At 44.6% G+C, this 24,516-nt stretch overlaps 1 protein-coding gene and 1 long non-coding RNA gene across 3 annotated transcripts; one reads left to right on the top strand and one right to left on the bottom strand.

Annotated features, from left to right (window-relative positions):
* Nucleotides 1-837: 837 nt before the first annotated feature.
* golgb1 (golgin B1) lies at nucleotides 838-24,171 on the bottom strand. Of its 2 annotated transcripts, none has more exons than XM_034673346.1 (20): nucleotides 24,035-24,171; nucleotides 21,100-21,178; nucleotides 20,459-20,650; nucleotides 20,257-20,373; nucleotides 20,008-20,172; nucleotides 19,378-19,500; nucleotides 17,874-17,987; nucleotides 16,957-17,623; nucleotides 16,800-16,876; nucleotides 13,118-13,178; nucleotides 6,630-11,694; nucleotides 6,143-6,554; nucleotides 5,815-6,048; nucleotides 4,898-5,734; nucleotides 4,584-4,777; nucleotides 4,349-4,508; nucleotides 4,033-4,136; nucleotides 3,870-3,941; nucleotides 3,500-3,587; nucleotides 838-3,401 (listed from the first exon to the last, which is right to left on the bottom strand). In XM_034673346.1, the coding sequence occupies exons 2-20, from the start codon at nucleotides 21,166-21,168 to the stop codon at nucleotides 3,264-3,266; spliced, it is 8,889 nt and encodes a 2,962-aa protein (XP_034529237.1). In that variant the 5' UTR covers nucleotides 21,169-21,178; nucleotides 24,035-24,171; the 3' UTR covers nucleotides 838-3,263. The 2 variants fall into 2 exon arrangements, with proteins under 2 accessions (XP_034529237.1, XP_034529239.1); XM_034673348.1 differs by having other exon boundaries at nucleotides 2,830-3,401; nucleotides 3,500-3,584.
* LOC117804899 lies at nucleotides 15,412-18,679 on the top strand. The gene is made up of 2 exons (XR_004629287.1): nucleotides 15,412-15,492; nucleotides 16,774-18,679. It is a non-coding gene; the product is annotated as an uncharacterized LOC117804899 (long non-coding RNA).
* Nucleotides 24,172-24,516: the final 345 nt, after the last annotated feature.

Below are 24,516 nucleotides of genomic sequence, written 5' to 3' on the forward strand. Positions count from 1 at the left end.
ATTTCTTATATCTGTTACACCCTCAAATTTTTTTTTTGCCATGAAATAAAACACAGCCCTTCAGTAAATCCTGTCTTACACACTAGCTTTGTTGAATTTCTTTATTTGTATCTATCCCAGTTACTAATTCATTGACTAAAGTAGACATGTGAATGTGTTACTTCATACTGCTCTCTGTGAATACTGAAAATATACATACATCTAGTTTAATCCAGACCAAGACTTCAACTCATAATCCAAAGTCATTTTAGTCAAAATTGTAAATAGTGATATTTAAACCAAGGGTGTAAAAAAAAAAGTCAGTTTGGATTATTTTTAGTCCTAAAGAGAAATACTGCAACATTTAAAGACCAGCATTTAAGTATGCATATAAAAATGTGACAGTACGTCACCAATAACTATCCTTCAGGTGGGTTTTTTAAATTGTTGTCTATGATCTCAACTTGCACTTTATTTGTAAATTAGTTACACCTTTTAAATTATTGATTGTTTTTTACTTATTGTCTGTAATCTCTTTACCATGTATTATTTATTATGGCATGTGCTGCTGACCTCTTGGCCAGGTCACCCTTATGAAAGAAGTCTTGGGTTATTATCTGGTTAAATAAAATAAATAAAGTTTAAATAAAAATAAAAGGTGGCCAACATTAAGAGAAATAAACTGACTAATAACCTGTGAATTAATTACTGCAAGAATAAAACAGAAAATGTTTAACTTTACTACGATGTTAAAAAAAACAGTAAATAAAATACCTGAACAAAACCTCCCAGTGTCTGTTTATTCCTTCAGACACTCAAATAATAAGCATATTAATTTTTGACACCATCAGCCCCTGATCCAAACCACAACCACTTTATTACGTTATTTTCTATACAGCCCTTTTTAACAGTTATTTACAGTAAAAGTATATTTCAGTGTGTTTAGCATGAGAAGAAGAACATGAATAAGACAGACGATGATTAGAGGAGAATCAGGTCACCCACAGTTAGAGATTAAATTAACAAGGACCAGAGATTATTATTATTATTATATGGATGGATGTAGTCGACAGCTGGACAATAAATTATGCTACATCAGAATAGTGTATGATGGATATCATTGGAAAACACAGCAGTCTTTCTCCTCTGGAATGAACACCTGCTGTAATCAAACAGCTCACCTGATGACCTCTTCTTCATTAGCATCCAATAAGATCAAACTGAAATCTCAAAGTGTGCAACTGAAGCAAGGACAGACAAACTCACAGCATACATACCATGTGTACAAGTCATATGTATGTACATGTATTAGTATAATGCTTCTTAATAAAATGTGGTATAAAAAGAAAAAAGGGGGACATTAAGGAATGTGTAGGAACAGGAATTGCACTGTGCTCGTTTTTGTGCATTAAATAGGAGGAAGAGACTGGACTATAACAAGCACACCCTGAACCTCAAGCCATTTAAAACAAGTAGTTCAACATTTTGGGACATTTGTTTGGTTGTATTTTGGCAAGGATTATAAGACAAGGTCGACTAAACTCTCATCTAAACACAGAGCTACAACAAGCAGCTAGTTAGCTTAGGACAAAAACCTAGCTTGTGGAAACTAGCTTGGGCAGTTAGTTTAGCTCAAAAACGGGGAAAGGGACAACAAGCCTGGCTTTCATAAGACAGAAGTGTCTCTAAAACTCCCAATTTAATCATAACTTGATTAATACTTCATCAAAATAGGACGGAAATGCCACTTTCTGTTTTTTTGAGAGAGGCTAACTTTAGCCCAACTGTTCAGAACCAAAATAGTTCGGTAACAGAATTCTGCGTAACACCGCAAACCAACGGCCCAGCGGTTTATTCGTCCTACAGTTTATAAGCATTAATGCATCCATTCATTATTTGTTTTACTCAGTTTCCTGTGATACTGTACGTAAGAGGATCGATTAGGGCTACTGGAAAAAAAAAAAAAATTAAGGTCAACAAATTTTTTTAAAGTTATTATTCTGAGAAAAAAGTTTGAATTCTGAGTTTAAAGTCTGACTTTATTCTCTGAATTCTGACTTTTTTCTCAGAATAATAATTAAAAAAAAAATTTTGACCTTAGATTTTTAATTTTTTTTTCAGTGGCCCTAATCCTCTAATGTAAAACTGATACTTTCAACTCTAGGTCAGTAATCAGAACTGGGATTATCAGAGTTGCAAAAGTACAAAATATCTATATAATTAGGCTTAAATGACCTCATTAGTGTTGGTAATCGCATGTGATAAATGAATCTGGTGTAATGGGTCAACAAGCTTTTTTACCCTGTGAAGTTTAAGAAAACACCTGAAATAAACTTGATAATACAGGAAGGCATATTTAAAGTAATGTATGATGATGAATTAGGTCCATCTGATTTAAAAAATAAAACACATATAAGTTGTTGATTTTTAACCTAAAGGTTTGTTTTAAGTCAAAATCAAGCAGCAACCTCCGGTCTCTAACTATGAAGCCGATGCGGACGTGTTATAAACTGCAATTCCTCGAGAATCCGCTTGAGGCTGGCTGCAGAAACACAGGAAACCACATACACACCCATTCAAAAAAGACGATCTTTGCAGCATTAATAAACATGTTTACAGCCTGGTTCAAAGAACAGCTTGGCTCTACGTGGCTCATTTCTCTATCAGGGTGATTTTTTTTCTAACGTGACGGTTCAGAAGATATTAAGATTATGAGTTATGAGCCCAAATAAGGACATGACTGACTTGACTCCCAGACGGGAACACATAGCTGTTGGCTAGGTGCTCAAACTCCGCCTCTTTACGTCACACTATGCCTGGTTGAGTTCTGCATTTCCAATATGGCTACCGCCGTTATTTATACAGTCTATAGTCAAAATGTGTAACCATGTGACTGAGCCAAGCCTTTTCCTCTCTACCTCTGACCCTTTATATCCAAATCTACAGGCACATAAACACCAACACCTGATAAAACACTTGATTGTGAATCTACTTGTCCTCTTTTTTTTTTTAGTTAAATTAAAAAGTTGTCCCTTTAAACCATCCATGTTTGGGTTTTGAAAAACGTATAATACACCCTCAAAGTAACACAACAGCAAATAAAACATCATCCTGTATAAATGTAGATACTTTGGCTAAAAGATGAAGCCCTGTAAAGTGCAATGTTCGTATCTTCTATGATTAAAACATGTTGATGGCTTGGGTTAGGCCTGTGCCACATCTCCATTTCTCCATCTCCTTCTCTCTCTCACTCGTCTTCCTGGTTGTGTGGAAGCGAGCTGCTTTCAGAGGTATCCGCTCACACACATCAGCAGCAGGACGTGCACGGTGAGCAGATAGAGGCCGAGCAGCAGAGGGGTGCGCTGACGGGAACAGAAGGCCACTCGCAGCATCCGCGACAAACCCGGGCCGCCTCTCCGAGTCTGTGGAAGGAGGAGGAGAAGGTTACAGCGAACACTCGGCTCATTTGTCTTTATTAATACAGTCATTAGTTTGACAAATGAGGTGGTGCAGGCCTTACTCGAGTGACAGCTCCTTCCGATGGCTCGATGAAAACAGCAGTCTCTGAGTGCTCCTCCTCTGACTGCCACTTAGCCTGGCTGTGACTGCTGATAATGAAAACAGAGGTTAGCTGTCATAATGTGTTGATTCTGCTGATTTATCAGTCATAAAAGGAGGACTAAATGAGTTATTTAGATGCAGATAAACTTCACAGAAAGCGTACATTAGTGTGCCAGAATAAAAACAGAGTGGTAATTAAAGAAAGCTGAAAATGAAACATGTGCTGACACACGATGAAGCTTCTACAAGCTCTTCATATCCCAAAAAATTCAGCTTAAAAGGAGCTTCATTCTCTATGCCTCGAATCAATCCGGCGTCACATTTCATACCGTCTGAGTCGATCCTCAACGGCCATCAGCTGCTCCTCCACGGCCACCCGCTGCTGCATCTCTTCATTCAGCCTGAAGTAAAGGAGTCAGAAACCAAAGTCACACCTCTATAATTCATCACACACAAGACTCTGAAATCATACTCTGTGGGGAAGTTTGATACCGTCTCTGTAGCTCTTTGACTTCAGCTATGTAGGTGTGGGTGTCTGGTAGGCTGCTGCTGCGCTCCTGTGGGGCTCCGGGAGCGCTGTCCACCTCCTCTGTGCCCTGCAGGAGGAAGACAGGAGAGAGTGAACATCAGGAGCAACAAGCTGTATCCTTCAAAATGTTTGTTTTTTAAGCCTTCTGCAACCCAATAATAAGATAAGAGAAGAAGAAATCCCTGCACACTGGCCTGAGAAGTGGATAGATAAGGATGACAACCTCACTGACATTTCCACATCCCTCCTTTACAGTCAGAAGTCAGAGCAACCTCTTACCTCTCTCTGATAGTGCTCCTGCTGCATTTTGGGTTTGTGAGCGCGGGCCTCCTCCAGCATGGCGGCGAGTTGCCGCACTTGTTGGTCCCTCTCTGAGAGCGTGGCGAGGGTCTGCTGCTTCAGCTGCTCTGCCTGAGCCATCCAGTCCATACGCTCCAGTCTGAGAAACAGAACAAAATCACTCAAATATGCTCTTTCTTACGTCGACAGATGAAACTCTGACTCTGTTCCTCACCTCAGAGTCTCTATCTCCTGCTTGCCCATTTCCACCACGTTCTCCAGCTGCATTAAGACACTCAGCATGTCTTCGTTCTTCTTTCTCTCCTCAAAGAGCTCCTGGCTGACTTTAATCAGCTCTCCTGCTCCGAGCCGAGCTAGCTCTGACTTCTGCTTCTGCAGCTCAGATGTCTGTGTTTGAAGCTGCTCCAGCTGTGTTCAAAGAGGGGAAACAAATGAAGTGCACAAAAAGAAACACACTGTTTGTGATTTATTCTTCTCAGGAAAGTTGTTCCATCTTCATTTACATTTACTGTCAGACCTGTCACTCACCAGTCTCTCGCGGTCGTTCTGCAGGGCTTGCAGGGCGTTCTTCAGCCCCCACACTTCTCCCGTGGATCCTGCTGGGCTGATCTGAGCCGTGTGGCCACCTGCCTTGCTCATCTCCTCCAGCCTCAGGCTCAGCTCCCGGGCCTTGTTCACCGCTTCGTCCCTGCTGTCCTGGAGCGAGGCCATGGATTTTGAGAACGACTGGTTCTCTGCTTTCAGCTGCGTACTTGTCTCCCTTTCCTCCAGAAGCCTCTGCTCAACTAACAGAAGGTCTCGCGCCAGTTCCGCCACCCTCTCCTGAGCGTTCTCAGACTCCGTCCGCATCACTCCTCCCTCCCATTGCAGCTCAGCCAGCTCTTTGCCCTTTCTCTCCTGCTCTTGTCTCTCCGTCTGCAGAGTCTCCTCCAAAGCCTCCGCTCGTTCCCTGGCGGCTTGCAGCTGCTCCCTCAGCTTCTCCACCTCTGCGCCGGGAGCATCGATGACCTGCGGTGCTGCAGTAACTTCAGCAGCCTGGCTGAGCGTCTCCCTTTCCACTGCGACTGCTTCTACCTCCGTCTCTCTGGCTTTGCTCATCATCCCTAACTGACTCTCTAACTCCTTCCTCTCTTTTTCCAGGGAAGCGATGCGGTCTCTCTGAGCTCCGAGGATCTTCTTCTGCTGAGACTCCTTCATGCTCAGGACTTGGTTCAGTTCGTCCCGGTATCCGTGCAGCTGAGCGGACAGGTGCGCCTTCTCAGCGTACAGGTCGTCTCTCTGGACCAGCAGAGAGCGCATCTCCTCCTTCAGGCTGTTGTTCTCTCCTGCTGCCTCTTGGATCAGCCCGTCCTTCTCCATCATCACCTGCAAAACAACACAAAGACGTCTTAACCTGACACTAAACCAAGCTCCTCTCTTAGTGTACGTGTGTTTTTGTACATTACCTGCAGGTGTTTCTCCTCCAGCTGTTTGTACATGTTCATAACTCGGTCTCGGTCGTCCTGCAGGGATCCCATGGCCTTGGTGAAAGAGTCCAGTTTGGTTTTCCTGCCGCTGCTCTCTTCCTCCGCCTTGCGCAGCTTCTCCTCGAGCTCCCTCAGCTCCCCTCTCCTCTGCTCCAGCTCCTCCTCGGCTGCTCGCGCTCTGCTGTCAGCTTCCTTCCTCGCCTCTTCTGCCGCCTGGAGATAAAAAACAACAACTCAGATTTAAACTTATTTCACTTATTCATGTTCCCTCAGTCTGTGCTGCAGATAAAAAAAAACCTGTTAATACCTCTGCCACAGCTGTCTCCTTCTCCCCCAGCATCTCCACTTCTCTCTTCTCCTTCTCGTGCAGCTCGGTCTGCAGACTCTCCGTCAGGGTCTTTGAGGTTCTCAGGTCCGTCTCTAGCTGTTCCACGTTCAAACACAGTCTCCTTTCTTCGGCCTCCCTCTCCCTCAGCTCGGTCCTGGCTTGGTCCACTTCACCCTGCAGGCGACCTACAGCCTCCTCCAGAGCTCTGGTCCTCTGGTTGAGAGTCTCTAGCTCGTCTTTCAGAGCTTTGGTCTCGTTCTGTGCCGACTCGAGCTCAGCTGTCGTCTTCTGAAGTTTCTTGGTCTCCTCCTCCAGAGCAGCTTGGATCCCGTTGACTTTTGCTTCCTCTGCTTCCAGTCTCAGCTGCCACTCTTTGTCTGCTTTCTCTAACCTGGAGGAAGAAGTGTGGTCAGTTTTTGGTGTTTAAACATGAAACATAATGAAATAAGGAGGGAGGAGGTCTTACCGGTCCACTGACACCTGAAGCTCCTCTCTGAGAGCAGTTTCTTTCTGCAGCCGCTCTGCCAGATCCTTAGACCGTGTGTCAGCGTCTCGTACCTCAGCCTCCTTACTCTGCAGAGAGTTGTTAAAGCGAGTCTCCCACCCTTTGGCTTCATCCAGAACTCTGTCCCTGTCGTCCTGCAGTGAGGACATGCAGCGCGAGAAGGCGGCTAACCTGGCCAGAGACTCATCCAAGCGGGCCTGCATCTCCTGAGCCCGTCTCTCAGCTCCCTCTGCGATCTCTCTCGCCTCCAGCGTGGCTTCCTCTTCTCTTTCTCTCTCCGTGTACGCCTCCTCCAGTCTCAGCTCCATCTCCTTCAGCTCGGCTCCCAGCCTGAACCTCACAGAGTCCAAGGTTTGCTCTGCTTCAGCTTTCAGTGCGGTCTCTTTCTGTTGGGCGCTCTGTTCTACGGCTGTCTTCTCAGCGAAAGCTTCGCTCGCCTTCTTCTGAGTCTCCTCCAGCTCAGATTTGCAGCTCGCCAAGTCCGCTTCAGTCCTCTTCAGGTCTTCTGTAGTCTTCAAAGTCTCTGATTGAGACTGTTCTAGTTTCTGCCTGAGCTCGTCGTGGCCGTGCTGCAGCGCCTTAGCTTCCCTGCCCAGCTCGCTGATCCTCTCCTGGTAGTTGATGGAGTCCCTCTGCAGCTGACGGACCTCCAGCTGCTTCTCCCTCAGCAGCTCCTCCAGCTGACGAACGCGGCTCTGACTGCCTTCTTTGAACCTCTGCGCAGACTTCAGCTGCTGCTCCAGCTCCCTCTGCTTCCCGGACTCCGCCTCGGCTTCAGCCCGTTCTCTCTGAGTCTGCCTCAAGTCCTCCTCCAGCCTGGCGGCCCGGTCCCTCTCGCTCTGAGCCTCGGCTTCCAGCTCATCCCGCTCCCTCTCCAACCTCTCCACCTCCCGGCGTAGATCAGCGAGGCTCTCCCGGTTGTCCGCGGCCTCCTGCTGGTACCCGGCGATGCTCCCGTTGAGCTGGGCCAGCTGGTTCATGAGTCGCTCCTCCAGGTTATCTTTCTCCGTCTCCAGGCTCTTCAGAAGCTCCTTGACCTGAGCCTCCCTCTTCGTGCCTTCCTCCATCATCCTCTTCTCTCTCTCTTTGCCCTCTTGGAGGCATGTTTCCAGCGAGGTTTGCAGACTCTCCCTTTCTTTGCTTTCCTGAAGATCTCGCTCCAGAGAGGCCAGTTCATCTTTGAGTTTCAGTTCCTGCTCACGCCACAGTTCCCTTTCTGTGTTCACAGCAGCCTCCATCTCCTTCATCTTATCCTCCAGCGAGGCTTCAACGCTCTCCTTCGTTTCTGCTTTTTCTTTTTCCTCAGCAGGTTGTGAAAGTGTTTCTGAAGCTTCTTCTGCACGTGCTGGTTCCTCTGGCGTCTCCTCTGTGCTCGGCGGTTCATCTTGGTCCTCATCGTGACTCTCTGTAGGCGGAGCTTCAGTCAGGATCACATCAGATTGCTGAGCTGTGACAACCTCTTCTACAACATCTGCAGCAGTCTCAGAAGCATCCTCCTCTTTCTCTCCTGTCCCTGCGACTCGTTCCTTCATCTCCTCCACCTGCCGCCCTAAAGAGTCTCTTTCTGCCACCGTGGCGTCCAGCTCAGCTTTCAGCGCCCCCAGCTCATCCTGAAGGCTTTCCACCTCCCCCCTAAGAGTCCTGCTTTCTCGCTTCGTCCCGCTCCTCTCCTGCGTCTCCCTCAGCCTCTCGTTCTCCTCCTCCAACTCCAGTATCTTCTGCTGCTTCGTTTTGGCGAACTTCCTCATCTTGTCTTTCACTGTATCCACTTCTTTCTGCGCCTCTTCCGCTTTCCCTGCCGCCTCCTGCCTCGCCGCTTCGTGCGTCCTCACCTTGGCGGCGAGCTCCTGTCTCTCCTGCCGCGCCGCTTCCACGACTCGTCTCACCCGCTCCGCCTCGTCGCTCACGTTCTCGTACGACTTGAGCAGTGTTTCGTACTCGTCCTTCATGCCTTGGACCTTCTCCTCCCACTCTCTGCACGCTCTTGCCGCCTCTTCCTTCGCCAGCTCTAAGTCTCTCCTGCAGGCGTCTTTCTCGTTGAGTACCGCCTCCATCGCCAGTTTGAGGCTCTCACAGGACGACCCCAGGCTTTGGTTTTCCAGTAACATGCGGTCAACCTCCTCGATCAGTCGAGCTCTCTCTGACCTCAGCGTCTCCAGCTCCTCTCCTGTTGAGTCCATTTTCTTCTGCAGCTCAGACATGACCTTCTCCGCCGATGCAAGCTTTTCCTTCTGGCTCTTGTTCTCTTTTAAGACCTCTTTGCGAGAGATCAGAGCAGCCTGAAGCTTCCTCTGCATCTGCTGGATCTTCTCCTCGCTGTCTTTTTCCTCCCCTTGCTTCTGTGGGATCTCGACCTCTAACCTCTGCGTCTTCTCCTGCTCAGCCTTCAGCTCTTCCTGCAGAGAGGAAATGAGCTGATCCTTCTCGGACACCGTGTCCTGCATCGAGCTGATGAGGCAGTTCTGCTCGCTGAGCTGCTGACTCAGCTCTGAGATTTGGACGTTCTTGTTGTCGAGGAACTGTTTGAAGTCGTGCACTTCAGCCTGAAGAGCTGCGATGGAGGATGCTGAGTCCTCAGACGCCGCTGTGGATGTTGCTTCCATCTCTGCTTTCAGAGTCTCAGCGTACGACTCGGCGTGGTGATACTTCTCTCTGAGGTCGTTTATCTCCTCTGAGAGAGCATCGATCTGTCGTTCCTTCGCTCTTAACGCCTGCAGCTCTTCGCCCAGCTCCGACAGTTCCGCCTCCTTCAGAGACAGACTGGTCTGTGTTTCCTGCAGCTGCTGCTCCAGCTCTGCGCTCCCCCTCTTCACAGTCTGGATCTCTGCTTGCAGATCTCTCAGAGATTGTGAAGAGATTCCTTCAAGGAGTCCAGGCTGCTCCACAGGCTCCTGATCTGGATCCCTGGATTGAGGTTGTGATGAGTAAGTCTCAGATGTGGTGAAGTCCACCCAGTCCTCCTGGACCCAGTCACCTGCGGCTTGCTTTTCTAAGCTCTGAGCGGCGTGTTTGTTCTCTCTGTGTGGATGGTCCCCTCGTTTTTCCTCCAGCTCTCTCAGTTTAGTCTGAAGACCGTCCCTCTCTCCGGTCTGCACCTCAAAGCGCTCCAGCAGCTCGGTGTATTCCTCTTTCTGCTGCTTCAGCTGCTCTCGGTGGTGCCGGTCTTTCTCCTTGGCTTTGCGGATGGTGTCCTTGCGGGATTCTTGGGCCTCCTGGACTTTCTTCTGAAGGGACTCGCACTCAGCTTCCAGAGAGGTCACCTGGGATTGTAACGCAGATGCTTCAGAGGAAACTTCTGATGCCTGCTGAGACGTTTGAGCTTCTTCACTGAGCTTTTTATTCTGCTCCAGCGTCTCAGTGAGAACCTGATCCTGCTGGCTCATCTTCTGCTCCAGCATCTCAAACGCCTCTTCTTTGGATCTTAAATCTTGCTCCAGTTTGATGAGTTTAGCCTCCAGTTCCTGCACCTCCTGTCCTCTTGACTGTTCGGATTCTTGAACATTTGCAGGACTTTCTTCCTTTGCTGTCTCACCTTGCTCTTTCCATTTCTTTGCCTCCGCCTCAAATCCAGCGACCTTCTTCAGGAGCTCTTTGCGTTGCACCAGCGCCGCCTGCAGCTTCCTCTTGGTGGTCGTGAGTTGTGTTTCCAGCGCTCCTTTCTCCTTCCTCAGACTGACGAGTTCATCCCCTTCTTCAGACACCGACTCTTCAGGACTTTCTCGTTGTGTCTCCTCTTTGACTTTCTTGAGCTCCACAATCTGCTCCTTCAGTTTCCCGACCTCCCCGTCGATCTGGAACTTCTCCTCCTCTGCTTGGAGGAGTTTTGCTGACATGCTGTTGTTCAGCTCCATCATCTCTTGCTCTTTCTGGCTGAGTTGGACGTGCAGCTCGCTGATTTCACAGTCCTTCTTTGACAAAGATTCGTTGTGTATCTCTGACGTCTGACAGTACTCCAACATGCTGTTTTCCATCTCCTGCAGCTTCTTTTCCAGCTCGGCTGTGAGGAGCTCCCGATCCTCCAGCTGAGCATTCAGCATCCTGACCTGCCCCTCCTGCTCAGAGAACGCTTGTTGGGCGGTTTCCAGATCTGCCTGCAGCGCCTCCATCTTCTCCTCTTTGGTTTTCTTGTCAGAGCTTAAGATTTCGATCTGTTCTTCCAGAAGCTGCATCTCGACACTTTGTTTCTCTGTCCCAGAGCTGCTCTCCTCAGATAGTTTTTCCAGCTCCTCTCTTGCCGACTTCAGTTCTTCTTCAAATCTGTTGCTCTGGGACTCGGCCTCTTCTTTGGACAGAATAAGAGATTGTGTTTCTTCCTCCAGGTTCTTGATTTTCTCCTGTGATTCTGCTGCTGAGTCTCTGAGTCTCTGCAGTTCAGCCAACAGCTCGCTGTACCTCTTCTGAAGTTCCTCTGCTAAGACCTGAGCGAACATCTGCCCGGAGGAGCTGCCGCCCTCTGCAGAGAGAGAACCCTGCTGAGACACATGAACCTGCACCGTCTCCCTGATGATGACAGAAGAGGACTCGACTTGAACTGTGGAGGTTTCAGACTCCATGCTCGTCGCCTCCCACGACTGCAGCTGCAGTTGACCAAAGTCCTGCAGCACAGAGGGCCAGTCTTGACCTCCATCTTGGTTCACAGCCTCCAGGAGGGTCCAGCTGCTGTGAGCGACCTCTGAATCACTACTAGCCACCATCTCGTCCGAAGAAGCCCCTTTGGATTCCTCCGGGGAGTCAGACTGGTGTCCGATGAGCTCTGGGCTGCTCTCGTTATCAGCAGACATGGAGAGGACGGAGGTGTCCTCCGCCACTAAGGTTGTCTCCTCCTCCTGTGGATCCTCAGTGAAGTCTGGGAGGGCAGCGGGACTGTGAGGGGAATCATCCTGAACCTGAGCTGCAGCGTGGTCACATTTTTCACATGATGAATCCTGAGAGGCGATGTGATGCTCAGCGATTGTGAGGGACTCCTGCAGAGCGAGCAGCTCGTGGTCTTTTTCTAGTAGCTGCTGCTCCAGCTGGAGGATGCGCTCTGTGGGAGTCGACAGAGGAGAGAGGAATCAGGACAACACACACACACACACACACACACTCAGAGAGCAACTAGTGAACACATTTAGTTTTTAACAACTGCTGAAGAAGCAGGAACAAGTCAAATATCAGTGCGACAACTCACTGTTAATAATGTGACTTTGAGCTGCAACAGGTGCTTTCAGAAGTGATGATTTTTGTGTTTTAATTCCTTGTTTTGTTCAACCAAAAGTAGAAAAATCTAAATAATTCAGTCTGCAGTGAAAGATATAAAACAGGCACACTCTAAAGTAACTTTGTGGCTGAAACACTCGCCCTCTGTTGATTTATTCATTCATTATTTAACAATCAGTTCAGCTCTAAGCCATCATAGTTTTTTATTTCATCAAACTTTGTACAAAGAATCTTAAAATAACTTTTTACAGCTGTGGTGTAAACGTAAAGGAAGAACAGCTACGCTCAAGTGAAGCTCAAATGTTTAGAGCTCCCCCTGGTGGCTGGCTGGAGTATAGGTCTTCAATGCTTTCTGTCATTACAGTTAGTTCTTATCATGCTGGTTTATGTCACTGTGTTCATTATTCTGACTAAATTAGTTTGAATTAGTTATTTGATGCTAAAGAGACGGGTGTGGCGTCATGATTGACAGCTCTGTTGACCAATGAGGCACCTGCAGCCCTGTTGACCCCTTTCTATTAAGTAAGTTCCAGGGATGGTTCAGAGCCAGTGCCTTAACTGGAACCAGTCCTTTGAGTTTGGAACACCTAAGAACTGGACCTAAACCAGAAAAACGGATCCAGAGTTGCATCAATTCCCTTGCTGGGCTAGGAGAAAGAAGCGCTTACAGAAATGGGTGGAGCCACGTCGACATCCAGGTAGTTTTTGCATACTGCAGATTTTGCTCTTGTTCAAATGCTACATACTGAATTTTGTACAAATCAGTACGTACTGCTAGTAGAGTAGGCGGTTTCGAAAACAGCTAGAGTCTCTGCTGTGATCTCAGGTACACTGTGTTTGATTCAGTTACTCTAAATTCACCTTTCATGCACACACACTCCTCCTACTCCACTCCTCTGACTTTACTGACTTCCACACCCCCTTCTATTAATATTTAATCTGGTTTAATAGTGTAATTTAAATACTGGGCATGGTGTGCGTCTCCCTCTTGAGCTGGGTCATTGATGGAAATACTCAGTCAAACACACGTATACTTCAGGTTCACTTGTCAACACAGTATTTTCCATTGCTGCAGTTAAATCAGTCCTTGACACTGAGTCTTGGGACAAACTGTCTCAGAGCAAAGAACCTCTGAACATAAGAACTTTTTATTTGTTTTGGCAGAACAGAAAGTAAACAGTCGGCACCATTTTGTCAGATTTTTGTTTCCATTTTAAGAGGAATAACCAACGTTTGACTTTATTTCTCACCTTTTTTATCTTCTGATGAATCCTCTGATGACGGTTCGGTCACCTCCTCCTTGTCTGACATCTGAAACACACACATAGTAAGATTAATCATCTAAAACTGAATCATCCTGCAGACACAGAAGAAGAAGGTGAACATTTCACATGCTCTGTATGACCTCTGAGACAGCACAAACTTCAGCTCACCTTCACCTGCAGGTGTGTATGCTAAGACAGTCGGTCATAACAGTGGATCAGTGCAGGGCGGATTAGACACACTTCCTTGCACTGAGTGCAGGTATTGTCTGTCTCTGACCCCGCTGCTGACCTGTCTGGGATTGACTTACATCACCGGGGCCAAACACCTGTGTGACCTCGGAGCAGGTGAAAGGATAAGACGAGCCCGGCCGCCCCGCTCTGCTGATAAAAGTTAACTCTGCAAACTTTCAGAGAGAGGGGGAAAAGTGCACATGACACGCTTGTCTCCATCTGTAGACAGAACTCTGTGAACTTCTTCGCCGCAGCTTACACTAAGCTTCCAGGCACACATCTTAAATGTGAACACCTTTTAATCATATAAACAGAGACACAGCAGAACAGAAAGTCTTTACAAAGACTGCTGCAGGAAACTTTGAAGTTAAAGCGACGGAGAGATGATCACACTGTCAAAGTATCGCCAAGCTTATTTCAGATTCCCTTTTGAAGTTTACATCTTCAGGAAAACAAGCTGCGGACATCTGATACTAAGCCCAAAATGTTCCCAAAATGTGCTTTAAGTAGTGCCTGTTTCAGGTCCCATTCACACTTTGCTTTAATGCTGCATGCTGAAGGATAAGGAACACAAAATTTACATTTAAGTGCAACCTTTTCTGCAGGACGGAGGTGGTTTGGGGACAGGGAGTTTCTTAGTCTGCTCCCTGTCTGCACAAATCTGTCTGATCGAACAGCAGTCAGAAATAAGGGGAGTAAATTAAACATCATCCTCTAGCATGCAGAGTACTTTCTATATACATGAAAACTTAAGGTTGTGTTATATGCTATAAATAAGGAGTGGCTGGAGCAATGTGCACACTCCGTTTAAAGAGGCTGTAGTCTCCAGTCTCTCGCTGTCTTCTCCTCAAGCACATCGTCTCTTTTAAAGTGTCCTGAGTAATAAAAACTACACATCTGTATGTTTGTTCTGTGTGTCTATTTTCCCCTGTAGGTGAATCTAATTAGATAACTCCTAAAGTTTGCAGACGACACCACCGTCATCGGTCTCATCCAGGATGGAGACGAGTCTGCTTACAGACAGGAGGTGGAACAGCTGGCACTCTGGTGTAGTCGGAACCATCTGGAGCTGAACCCGCTCAAGACGGTAGAGATGACAGTGGACTTCAGGAGTCCACCCCACCCCACCCCACCCCACCCCCCTCACCATCCTGAACAGAACTGTGTCTACTGTGGACTCTTTCAGGTTCCTGGGATCCACTATTTCCCGGGACCTGAGGTGGACCTCCCACATAGACACTATCAGAAAAAAGACCCAGCAGAGGATGTACTTCCTGCGTCAGCTCAGGAAGTTCAACCTGCCCCAGGAGCTGCTGATCATGTTCTACACTTCCATCATCCAGTCTGTTCTGTGTACCTCCATCACTGTCTGGTTTGGCTCTGCAACCAAACTAGACAAACACAGACTGCAACGGACTATAAGGACTGCAGAAAAAAATCATCGGTGTCGACCTGCCCCCCATCCAGGACTTGTACCGGTCCCGGGCCAGGAAACGGCCAGGTAGCATCACCGCTGACCCCTCACACCCTGGACACAAATTCTTTAAACTCCTCCCCTCCGGCAGGCGCTACAGATCACTGTGCGCCAAAACAACCCGCCATAAGAACAGTTTGTTCCCCCAGGCTGTCACTCTGATGAACACTAAACCATAACAGTGTCATACCTGTTGGATCAATACTCTCTGTAAATATACATGTAAATACACAATGCAACAATTCTCAAAGCAGAATTCCATATTTCTATTTTTTGTATTATTTAACTTCTATTTTATAATGTAAAACTACCTCTGCAACTCTCCACTGCACTATTATCATATTATTTTAGCCTGTACATATTAGTCAAGCCTATTTGTTGTTTCTTTGTATTTATAGCTGATTTTATTGTTATTACATTTTTTATTTTATTTTTTATTGTAGTTCTTATTCTTATTCTTATTCTTATGCCTTGTACAAAGAGAGCACAGTTTACTAAAGTCAAATTCCTTGTGTGTTCAAGCATACTTGGCCAATAAAGCTGATTCTGATTGTGATTGTGATTCTGATAACGAGGTTCACCTGGTCCTGGGCCTTTAAAAGCTGCCTGCAGGAGTGACGAGACATGTGGAGCCAGGGACTGCTGCCTCTTCAGGGTTTGTGTTGTGTTTTGTTAATTTAGTTTATTTGATTCTTTCTCATTTTATAATAAATCCTGTTTGTTAAGAGTTTTAAGGTGCAAGTAAACTCAAGGGGGCACAGATTTTTAGAGTATTAGCTTTCATTTATTTGTTCTAATTTCTTTCATCTCTTTAATCTTTAAATGTTTTATGTATACTGATGATTATATCTCTGTATTGCTTTTATTTCATCTTATTGCTTCTATCCCTCTTTTAGTGCTTTACTCCTTTTTTACTGTTTGTAGGCCCTTTTTCATTCTCTTTCTTTCTTGTATTGCTTTAATTGTTTCACTTTCTTGGTCCCTTTGGTCTCAGGTAATATTGTTGGGTTCTTGTGATGACAGGTGAATTGCGTTCTTGATGTTTGAATTAAATTGTTTTTCAGGCTCTTTTTGTTGTTGGGTTCTCAAGCACTTTGTAAACCATTGTTTAATCACCACTGGGAGTTTTTAAAAGTAAACTTAAGACTTACCTTTTTAATCTAGCTGTTTTACATCTTGTATTCATCTGATCTTGTTAACTCTACCTTTTTTATTTTTTACTTTTCTTTCCAGTATTACTTATTTTATTAATTTTACTGTGTTGATTTATTTTATTTTTAAGTATTTCATTTATAATCATGCCTTTTTTATAATTGTATTCCTCCTAAAAATAAAAGGTTTAAAAGCCTAAAAATATTACTTACTTTTTTTTTTAACTCTATGAATCAATGCTTCTTATTTTATTCCTATAATGTTGAATCTTTAAATAATGAAATTGATAAACTAAGGTGGCCGCCAAGCCACAAAGATTAATATGAGGAGAAATGAGCGGCACTTGAAAATCGATTAAACTCAAAAACTGTATCTATGTCTGAAACAGCAGCCAGGTGAGGAAAGGTGCTGCCACGGCTAACTTACAGGTCAGACTAAAATGATGCTAAATCAAAATCCCATCAAGCCTGAAAGTAACAGAAATCTGCTCCATGACTAATCATCACAGCAGGAGCTCTCCAGGCCTGAGGGGGGCGCTACAGTTGTGTGACAGATTGTACATTTGCTGCCTTATTATTTCTGTCCTCTGCCGTCCTCACAATAAAAGACTGAATTTATCCTCACCTGATTGACCGTTCACTGATTCAATAAAATATTTGACCTAATTAAGTCTTTTTTTCTCATCTTGTGACTTTATTTATCTCCTTGATGTATTTAGTAATATCTTCTCTGGGACATTTCTGTGATTACAGCGTAATAACTTTAATCTACTCCTTTGAACCAGACCTTTTATAGATGATCTACACCCACCGTTACAACCCTCTGCTCCAGTTCTTCTACCTTGGCCGTGGTTTCCTCCTGCTCCGTGGTTCTTCTGTCGAGTTGTTCTGAAAATCAAAAGATGAATGTTGAAATATCTGACGAAATGTGAGTTTCTGTTTCAAACAACACCAGAACATCTTCTTACCCTGAAGGGTTTCCATGGAGTGGGTGAGCTCGGCACAGTGTTTCTCTCTCTCGCTGCTCTCGTCTCTCAGCCGAGTCAGCCGAGTCTCTACAGACCGCATCGTGTCCACGAACGCAGAGAGGTCAGCGGGGACGGACTCTTCCTCTGCAGCCTCAACATCTTCCTCAGTTAGAGATCGAAGCTGTTTCCAGACACCAGCCAACATTTCGCTCTTCTTCAGGGCGTCTTCGTGTTCCTCTCTGAGTGAAGCCAACTCTCGCTGGAGTTTATCTGACTCTGGCGTCTCCTGGCCGGCGCTGTCGCCTGCCTCTCTCATGGATGTGAGTTCACTTTCAAGCCGAACTATTTCCGCTCTGTCTCTCTCTGAAGCATCACCGCTCGCAAGCTCAGCCTCCTTCATCAGACCCAGATCTCTCTCCAACCTGGCAACTTCCATCTTTTCCTTCTCCAGAACGTCCATACTCACGAGCTCCGCCTCCCTCAGTGACACCACTTCGCCCTGCAGCCTCGCCACCTCCATGTTTGTTCTGTCCAAAGCCTCCAGGCTGCTTCGGAGGTCTGCATCGGTTCTGCTCGCCCGTTCGGCCCACTGCTGCCTCTCCTCCTCCCTCTGCTTGAAGGCCTCAGAAAGCTCCTGCTCCATCTGCCGGAACTGAGCTGTCAGTATCTGAGAAGAGAGAGAGAGAGAGAAGGAGGATGTGAGCGGGGTGTGTGCTGTGTGGCTCAGCCAAACAAGGCCTTAAGATGACGTGCCGTGGAGCTGTGGGGTGTGTCTGTTTGAGGAGTTTTGTATTCATCAAGCCAGAGAGGTATTCAAGACATCATCTGTAAATATCTGCCGGTATCTGAAGCAGTCTCTGAGCACACATACATTCAGTCTCTGAACAAACAGTGTTTAAGAGCAACAGGATCTGTACCTGTTTCTGCTGATCAGCACTGCTCACTTCTTCCTGCAGCATCTCCAGAACCTGAGCTCGAGAGTTTAGTGCCTCTTTGAGCTCCTCGCATTGCCGCTGTGATGCATGAAGAGCCTGGAGAAGGAGAGACAGAGGGCATGAGACCACAAAAGAGGCAAATCCCAGGAGTGCATGCCTGGGTGTAACCTGACATTCGACTTAGTTGAATCCTGTGTACCAGTTAGACGAGACCTGCTTGTGTTACACGTGGGTGTAACTTGTTACTTTTACACCGAGGAAGGAGCAGACAGTGAACACATCACAACACAACCTCATGTCACCTGTTTATCTAGCTAATGGGCTTTTATCCTGCAGGTTTCATCACAGATTACAACACTAGGTTGATTTTAACTATCAGGACTTGCTACAAAGTTTGGGTGGGGCTACACGGCTGCTTTGAGGAAGAGGAAGATGATGCATAACTCTGATCACTGCAAAAACCCAAAACTAAGCAAGTGTTTCATCAGACTTAATCTAAGCCACATTTTCTTTGCACATACAGACTCAAAATTCTAATTTGAAGTCTGGAGTCCAGATCTTCTTACACTGGCACAAACTGGAGTTATTTATTGAAACGTATTTAATCGTTTTTATTGGTTGTTTGTTTTCTGATATGCCTTAAACATGGAATCTAGACCATAAAGAAGTCTGCTATGTGTTCTTTAATGTTACATCTGTTTTGTAATTCTGTATGTCATGATCTGATATCTCACTGGCAGCAAAACAAATTTACCTACGGGTACAAATAAAGCAACCTGAACCAGAAACCTGGAAATGACTTATTTTGATATCTTACACGCCAAAAATGAGATCTGAATTTGTTGAAATAAGTAAAAAATATGTTCCAATGAGGTCAGAAATCTTTACTTATCAAGTTTCTTAATTCTAGAAAGTTCAGTAGTACATTCTTCTTACCCCAGTGGTAGAATTTTTATTTGTCTAATATCATAAAATAAGACATTTTTCTGGATTTTTTAGATTAATGTGGCTTACATGAAGTCTGATAAGGTGTTTTTGTACCAGAACACTTGCTTAGTTTTGAGTTTTTGCAGTGATGTGCTTGGTCATGGAGGATTTGTTCCCCTAGTTGCAAGAAATTATCTTACAACATAAATTGCATTTTGCTTTCTCCTTATCTTCAGTTTTTTAGTCAAACTAAGGACCTGTTAGCAGCCTTCCTCAGGAGAAACTGAGCACCAGAACTCTCTGTTGTGTAGTTTAATAACTTTTCACTTCATTAAAATTTGTATCAGAAAATCAAAGCATGTTTGTGCAGCAGTGATGTGATTTAAAGGATTCAGCTTGAGGACCCACAGGACTTGATAGCAGAATCATTAAGCTCCAACGTTATTGATTTTTGAGTGCTGAATCTGAGGATCCAGGTTTTGATCCCCTTCCCCAGTCAGAGACAAATATCACTAAACCGCCTGTACATCATCAGTCACATCATGTTTCTGATTTTTACCTGCTGCAGCTCGCCATCATTGCTCTGCTGTGATGAAACCCTCAGCAGCTCCTCTTCATGTTTCTGGATCTGCTCCTGAAAGCGCACATCCTTCTCACACACCACCGCCTGCAGCTTCATCAGCTGCAAAACAAAGAAGAGTTGTACATTGATGATTAGAGTTTGTCAGCAGATTACACATATATATGTTTTTTTAAAACATGTTTAACTTTTTTATTAGACTCAGCCAACACAACACAAAACAACATTGTAGCCATTAGACTCAGAGGCAGAGCTCATGCTCAAATATATCCTTTAAAAAAAATCTATATGCCTAATGCAGAAATCTAAAATGACTTATTACATACATACAAAATAAAAAAGTTGAATTAATAAATTCAAATAATTTTAAGAAGTGTTTTGAAAACAACTAGTCCACAGTCATAAAGTCAAATTAAATAAATAAATAATACAAAATTAAAAATGAGTAAATACATATATACAAAATAAAAATGCTAAATTAATAAATCAAAATAATTTTATAAATTAGAATTAGAATAATAACATAAAATCATAAAGTACACTTTAAAGAAAAAAATAAATAAATAAATTAAAATAATTATATTTGTGTTTTAAACACAGCCCTGTCACCTGTTCAGCATGTGTAGAGTCTTTGTCCTGAAGGATCTGCTCTGTGCTCTGCAGCCGCTCCTGAAGCTCTCTGCTCTTTGATTCCTCCTCGCTCAGCTTCCTCTTCACTTCCTGGAGTTCCTCCTCGACAGCAGCGGACGCTCCTGTGAAAGAGCTGTCTGGACTCTGAGGGAACAAACAGACCATCCAGTCAGAGGACATCCAAAGAAACAACAAAGACTAGGACCGTTCTAGATCATTCAGACTTACTGATGCCTCTCCTCCCTGGCCCTTCAGTTGTGTTATCTGTTTGTTGAGGGAGGCCATCTTGGCTTTGGCCTGCAGTTTGAGTTTGGTGAAGCGAGCCTCGGCTTCGTCTTTCTCACCCTGTGCAGAAAAGTCAAAGAGATGTTAATCTATGTAACAAAACGGTAACTGATCACGCACACACAGAGAGAGTTGTTGTGTTTACCTTGAGCTGTGCATCTTTGTTTGACAGCTGGGAGTCTCTCTGGACGAGCTGGATGTCTTTGTCCCTGATGAGCTCCTTCAGCTGGACCACCAGCTGCTCCAGGTGAGCCAGCCTCTCCACGGCCTCCTCTGGTACCTCGGACTCAGCAGAGACCTGGCCCTCACCTGCAGGAAGCTGAGGCACCAACATGCCCTGATGGAGGAAACAGGAAAAGAGGAGTTATATCTTTTTTAAAGACTGAAGAACAACTCTCTCTTTGTCACTTGGTTGAGCTTGTGGCATCATTTTTTGTCAGAAAACTTGAGTTACAACATATTTTTAAATAAAAAAATATGCTGCTGAGAACATGCCAACTCCAGGGGTCAAATAGTTATTCCACTACGTTATTTGGAGCCAGTAAATGTGCATTTTTTTTATATCTAGTGCTGCATTCCTGCACAGCTCTCTCCAGTTTCTGTGCAGAGAGGACGCCTTCAGAAGCTCTCTATCTTTACTCCTCAAACATGAAAAGATGACCTCGTCTATCCCTCTGCCCCCGATGCTCCAAGTGAGGAGAAAAACCTCTGAAGACGACGCATGAAACCTGTGATCGATTCCTTCAGAGTTGGATAAGAAGCATGCACTCAGACGTAAGTGCTCACCTGTGGGTCTCCATCTGGGTCCTCCTCCCCAGAGAGCTCCTGGAGGACGGTGGCCAGACGGCTGAACATGAGGACGGCACTGTGAAGGGAGATATTCAGACTTTAGAGGGCAGACTAACGTAACTCATGTCTGATGTGTTATGTGTCATGCTTCACGTGCACGGTGGTATTTTCAACAATTTTGAACCAATGCATGCATAAACCTGTCCTTGTTCATTGTGCACAGAACAAATTGACAGATATGTACACTTGTCCTTTGACTATATATTTGCTGAGAACAAGTTAAGGTGCTGCTTGACACTGACGCTCACTGACACGTCTCCTCTAAAGTCAAAGCATAGTCACGGTGTTGAATGTGTTTCTGCAGAGAGTTTCTGCAGGTAGCGGTATCTGTACTTCACCAGAGCTGACACTTTTACTGATTTGAGGAGGGAAAACTAGAGAAACGTGACATTCGCATGTTTAAAGAATGTATTGATGTGTTTTCCAGGTCATCTTTTTCGACTTCACAGCTTGTGTTGTGTGATCAGACGTGTGATTTTATGTGCCAAGCAATAACCAGTTTATAAAGTAAACAACTCAAAGGTTAACCACTATTTGACATGTTTGTTGCTTTCAGTCCATCAGACTTTCATTACCACAACAGAGCTTTTAAAGTAGTGTATTTAAAGAGTTGGGACCTTTAAAGGGACAGTGTGTAGAAAGGGGAATATATAACAGTATTGCTTAACCCCTGGGAAAGAAGCTCCTGTGATGCATGATAAGTATGATCCCTCCTTTATCAAACAATCAAGTTTGTCCATTCAGTGCTACTGTAGAAATGATGCAGAGCAAGATGGCAGCCTCCGTGGAAGGGTTCCATGTCCTTATGTACATATAAAAGGCTCATTCTAAGTTCACACATACAAAATCCTCTATAAATAAGGTGATTATACACTCATTGAAACATACTTATAAATATTATATTCACTTTCTGTCTGTTCTGCTAAATTCTACATACAGTGCCTTTAATTTATTCGCCATATTAACCACATATATGATGTGGGATATTTTACCCAACTGTGTTGAAGTAAATAAACAGCTCGATCATTGCTTAACCCTCCTGTTATGTTTGTTTCTTAGTGACAGCAATAATGTTCCTGGGTCAATTTGACCCGGGGCATATTTCATGATTCAAAAGTGTTCGAAAAATCCCAATAAACATTTTTTAAATGTAATTATTATGAAAATTCGTGTTAAAACTTTTTTAAATGTACATTGGAAAGACCTAAATATAAATACAATAGTTGTACATGACATAGATTTTTTTTTTTTTTTTTACTGATGTTGATAACTTAACATTAGACACCTCTTCTGTCACATGCTGCCCAGATTTCTATGCTGTTTTTAGCTGGTTTGGAAGGCAAATATTACCTAAAATGTAAAATGAACCATTTTTATTTTATACGTCGATTTCACCGTTGAAGCCAGTCGAGTCCAAACTTTTTTCAAAGAGGGCCACATTTGACGTTGTCAGAAAACCTCAGGGCCAGTGGCTCCTACTGAGACTTAGTAATCATAAAAGTAATAAATGAACTCTATTTAATAACAGTTGTTTTACTTTTTTCCCCTCAATAAATCAGTAACTAGGTAGTCCTCCACAAGCCATGTAAACATTTGCAAACTTTATATTCTTCTGGAGGAAAATGTTTTTCATTAGGGTCGGGCAATGTGGGAAAAATATTGTCTCATTATTTTTCTATGGCAGGATCACGATCTGGATTTCATCAATCTTCTTTTTCATGTTGTTTTTAAGACTTTTCTGACCAGCAGACAACATTTTAAGAACAAAATCATTATTTTCCTGAGTTCTGAACATTTTTTTTGCACCAAATTTTGCCTTTTCTGTACAATTACATAATTTTGATCTTGTCTTGTGTCCTCTTTTGTGTCTTCTGAACTTTTAGTGTTCATCAAGAACATTTTCACACCATGATAAAAACATTAATTTGAAAAACTGTCAGCTTTAAGAGTTCTTGTGTTTCTTCTTTATTGCCGTCTTGAATTCCCAGAGCTTTGGCTTTAGACAGGTAGTCCATATGAAGCTTTTTGAGACATTTCTGGATTGAATTTAGTTTTGTTTGTGCACTTGAAAGAAACTGTACAGATGATTCAAAGGTGATTAATTTCTTTGCTATAAATAACACAATTTAAGATGGAAGCTTGGGGCCATAAATTAATGGACCACGGGCCGCAATTGGCCCCCGGGCCGTACTTTGGATATGCCTGGTTTAGATAATACTGATTCAAATAATAAAATATAATACAATTATTATTATTATTATTATTATTATTATTGCAAAGACGTTTCATACCTGAAAAAAACTTTTAACATTTTTTTTGTAGATTCCTGAACTTTAAAAAGAGTCAATTTGACCCACAACATAACAGGACGGTTAAAGGGAAACTTTTATTCCCAAATATCTAACTCCCCGTCTTGTTCCGAAGCAACACATTGTCAGACGCTCCCTAGCCTCCCTGTTCCGATCTGACCCGGACGGGACCGAGTGTTCCCGAACCCTCCGAACTCTCCACTGCGGCTGCGTCACTCTTTTTGTGAACAGCAAAGATTAAAGCTAGCTAAAGCGAACATGGACGGGGAACTTTTCACGCGGCTGGACAGCGACCTTTCCAAAGAGCAGTAGCCGCATTTAAAGAGTGAGACTCGGTGTCTTTAACGGGACACACCGTGGAAACAGCCGGTTGTTTACCCTGACTGTAGTTTCCACGATACAGTAAGTGAGCTAAAGCTGCTCGGCTAGCTAACACTCACTAAATAAGAGCGGATTCCCACTAAACCTGCTTCTCTTGAGTGTGTCCTCCTCGAGCGTGACAAGGCTTCCCTGCAGCTACATGAGGGCTGCGTTTCTGGAAAAAGAAAGGACACTTGACTCACCTGTGAGAGTGCTTCCCAGGTAAAGCTTGTTATTTGGTATATTTCCTCGGATGGATGTCAGAGCGGAGCCACATCACCAAACATTCCCGGAAACAAAACTTCCTCTGCTCTGATTGGACGGCTGGGATCGACGTCATCAAGGGAGCGTTTGCAAATTCCAAGGCGTCCACGCTCATCAAGGGAGCGTCTATGTAAAGATTCACCCTCTAAAAAACGAAAAATGATCCCTTAAAGGCCCTGTGAGGAGTTTTGAACTGGCTGAGAAACAGACTGAAAATGATACTGATGCCTCTTTATGACCTTCAATAGCAAACAAGTCCATCAGCAGCAACACTGACACCTTCTCTGTTGTAATTTTTAATGCCTGAAACCACCCTGAGGGGGTAGGTGTCAGACCCATAGACTGTATCAAATATGGACGTAGTATCCGTGACGTCACTCATCTGTTTCTGAAGAGCTGTTTTGAAGCCAATCGGCAGCAG

The sequence above is a fragment of the Notolabrus celidotus genome, chromosome 21 (genome assembly GCF_009762535.1).
Source record: "Notolabrus celidotus isolate fNotCel1 chromosome 21, fNotCel1.pri, whole genome shotgun sequence".
Taxonomy (NCBI): domain Eukaryota; kingdom Metazoa; phylum Chordata; class Actinopteri; order Labriformes; family Labridae; genus Notolabrus; species Notolabrus celidotus.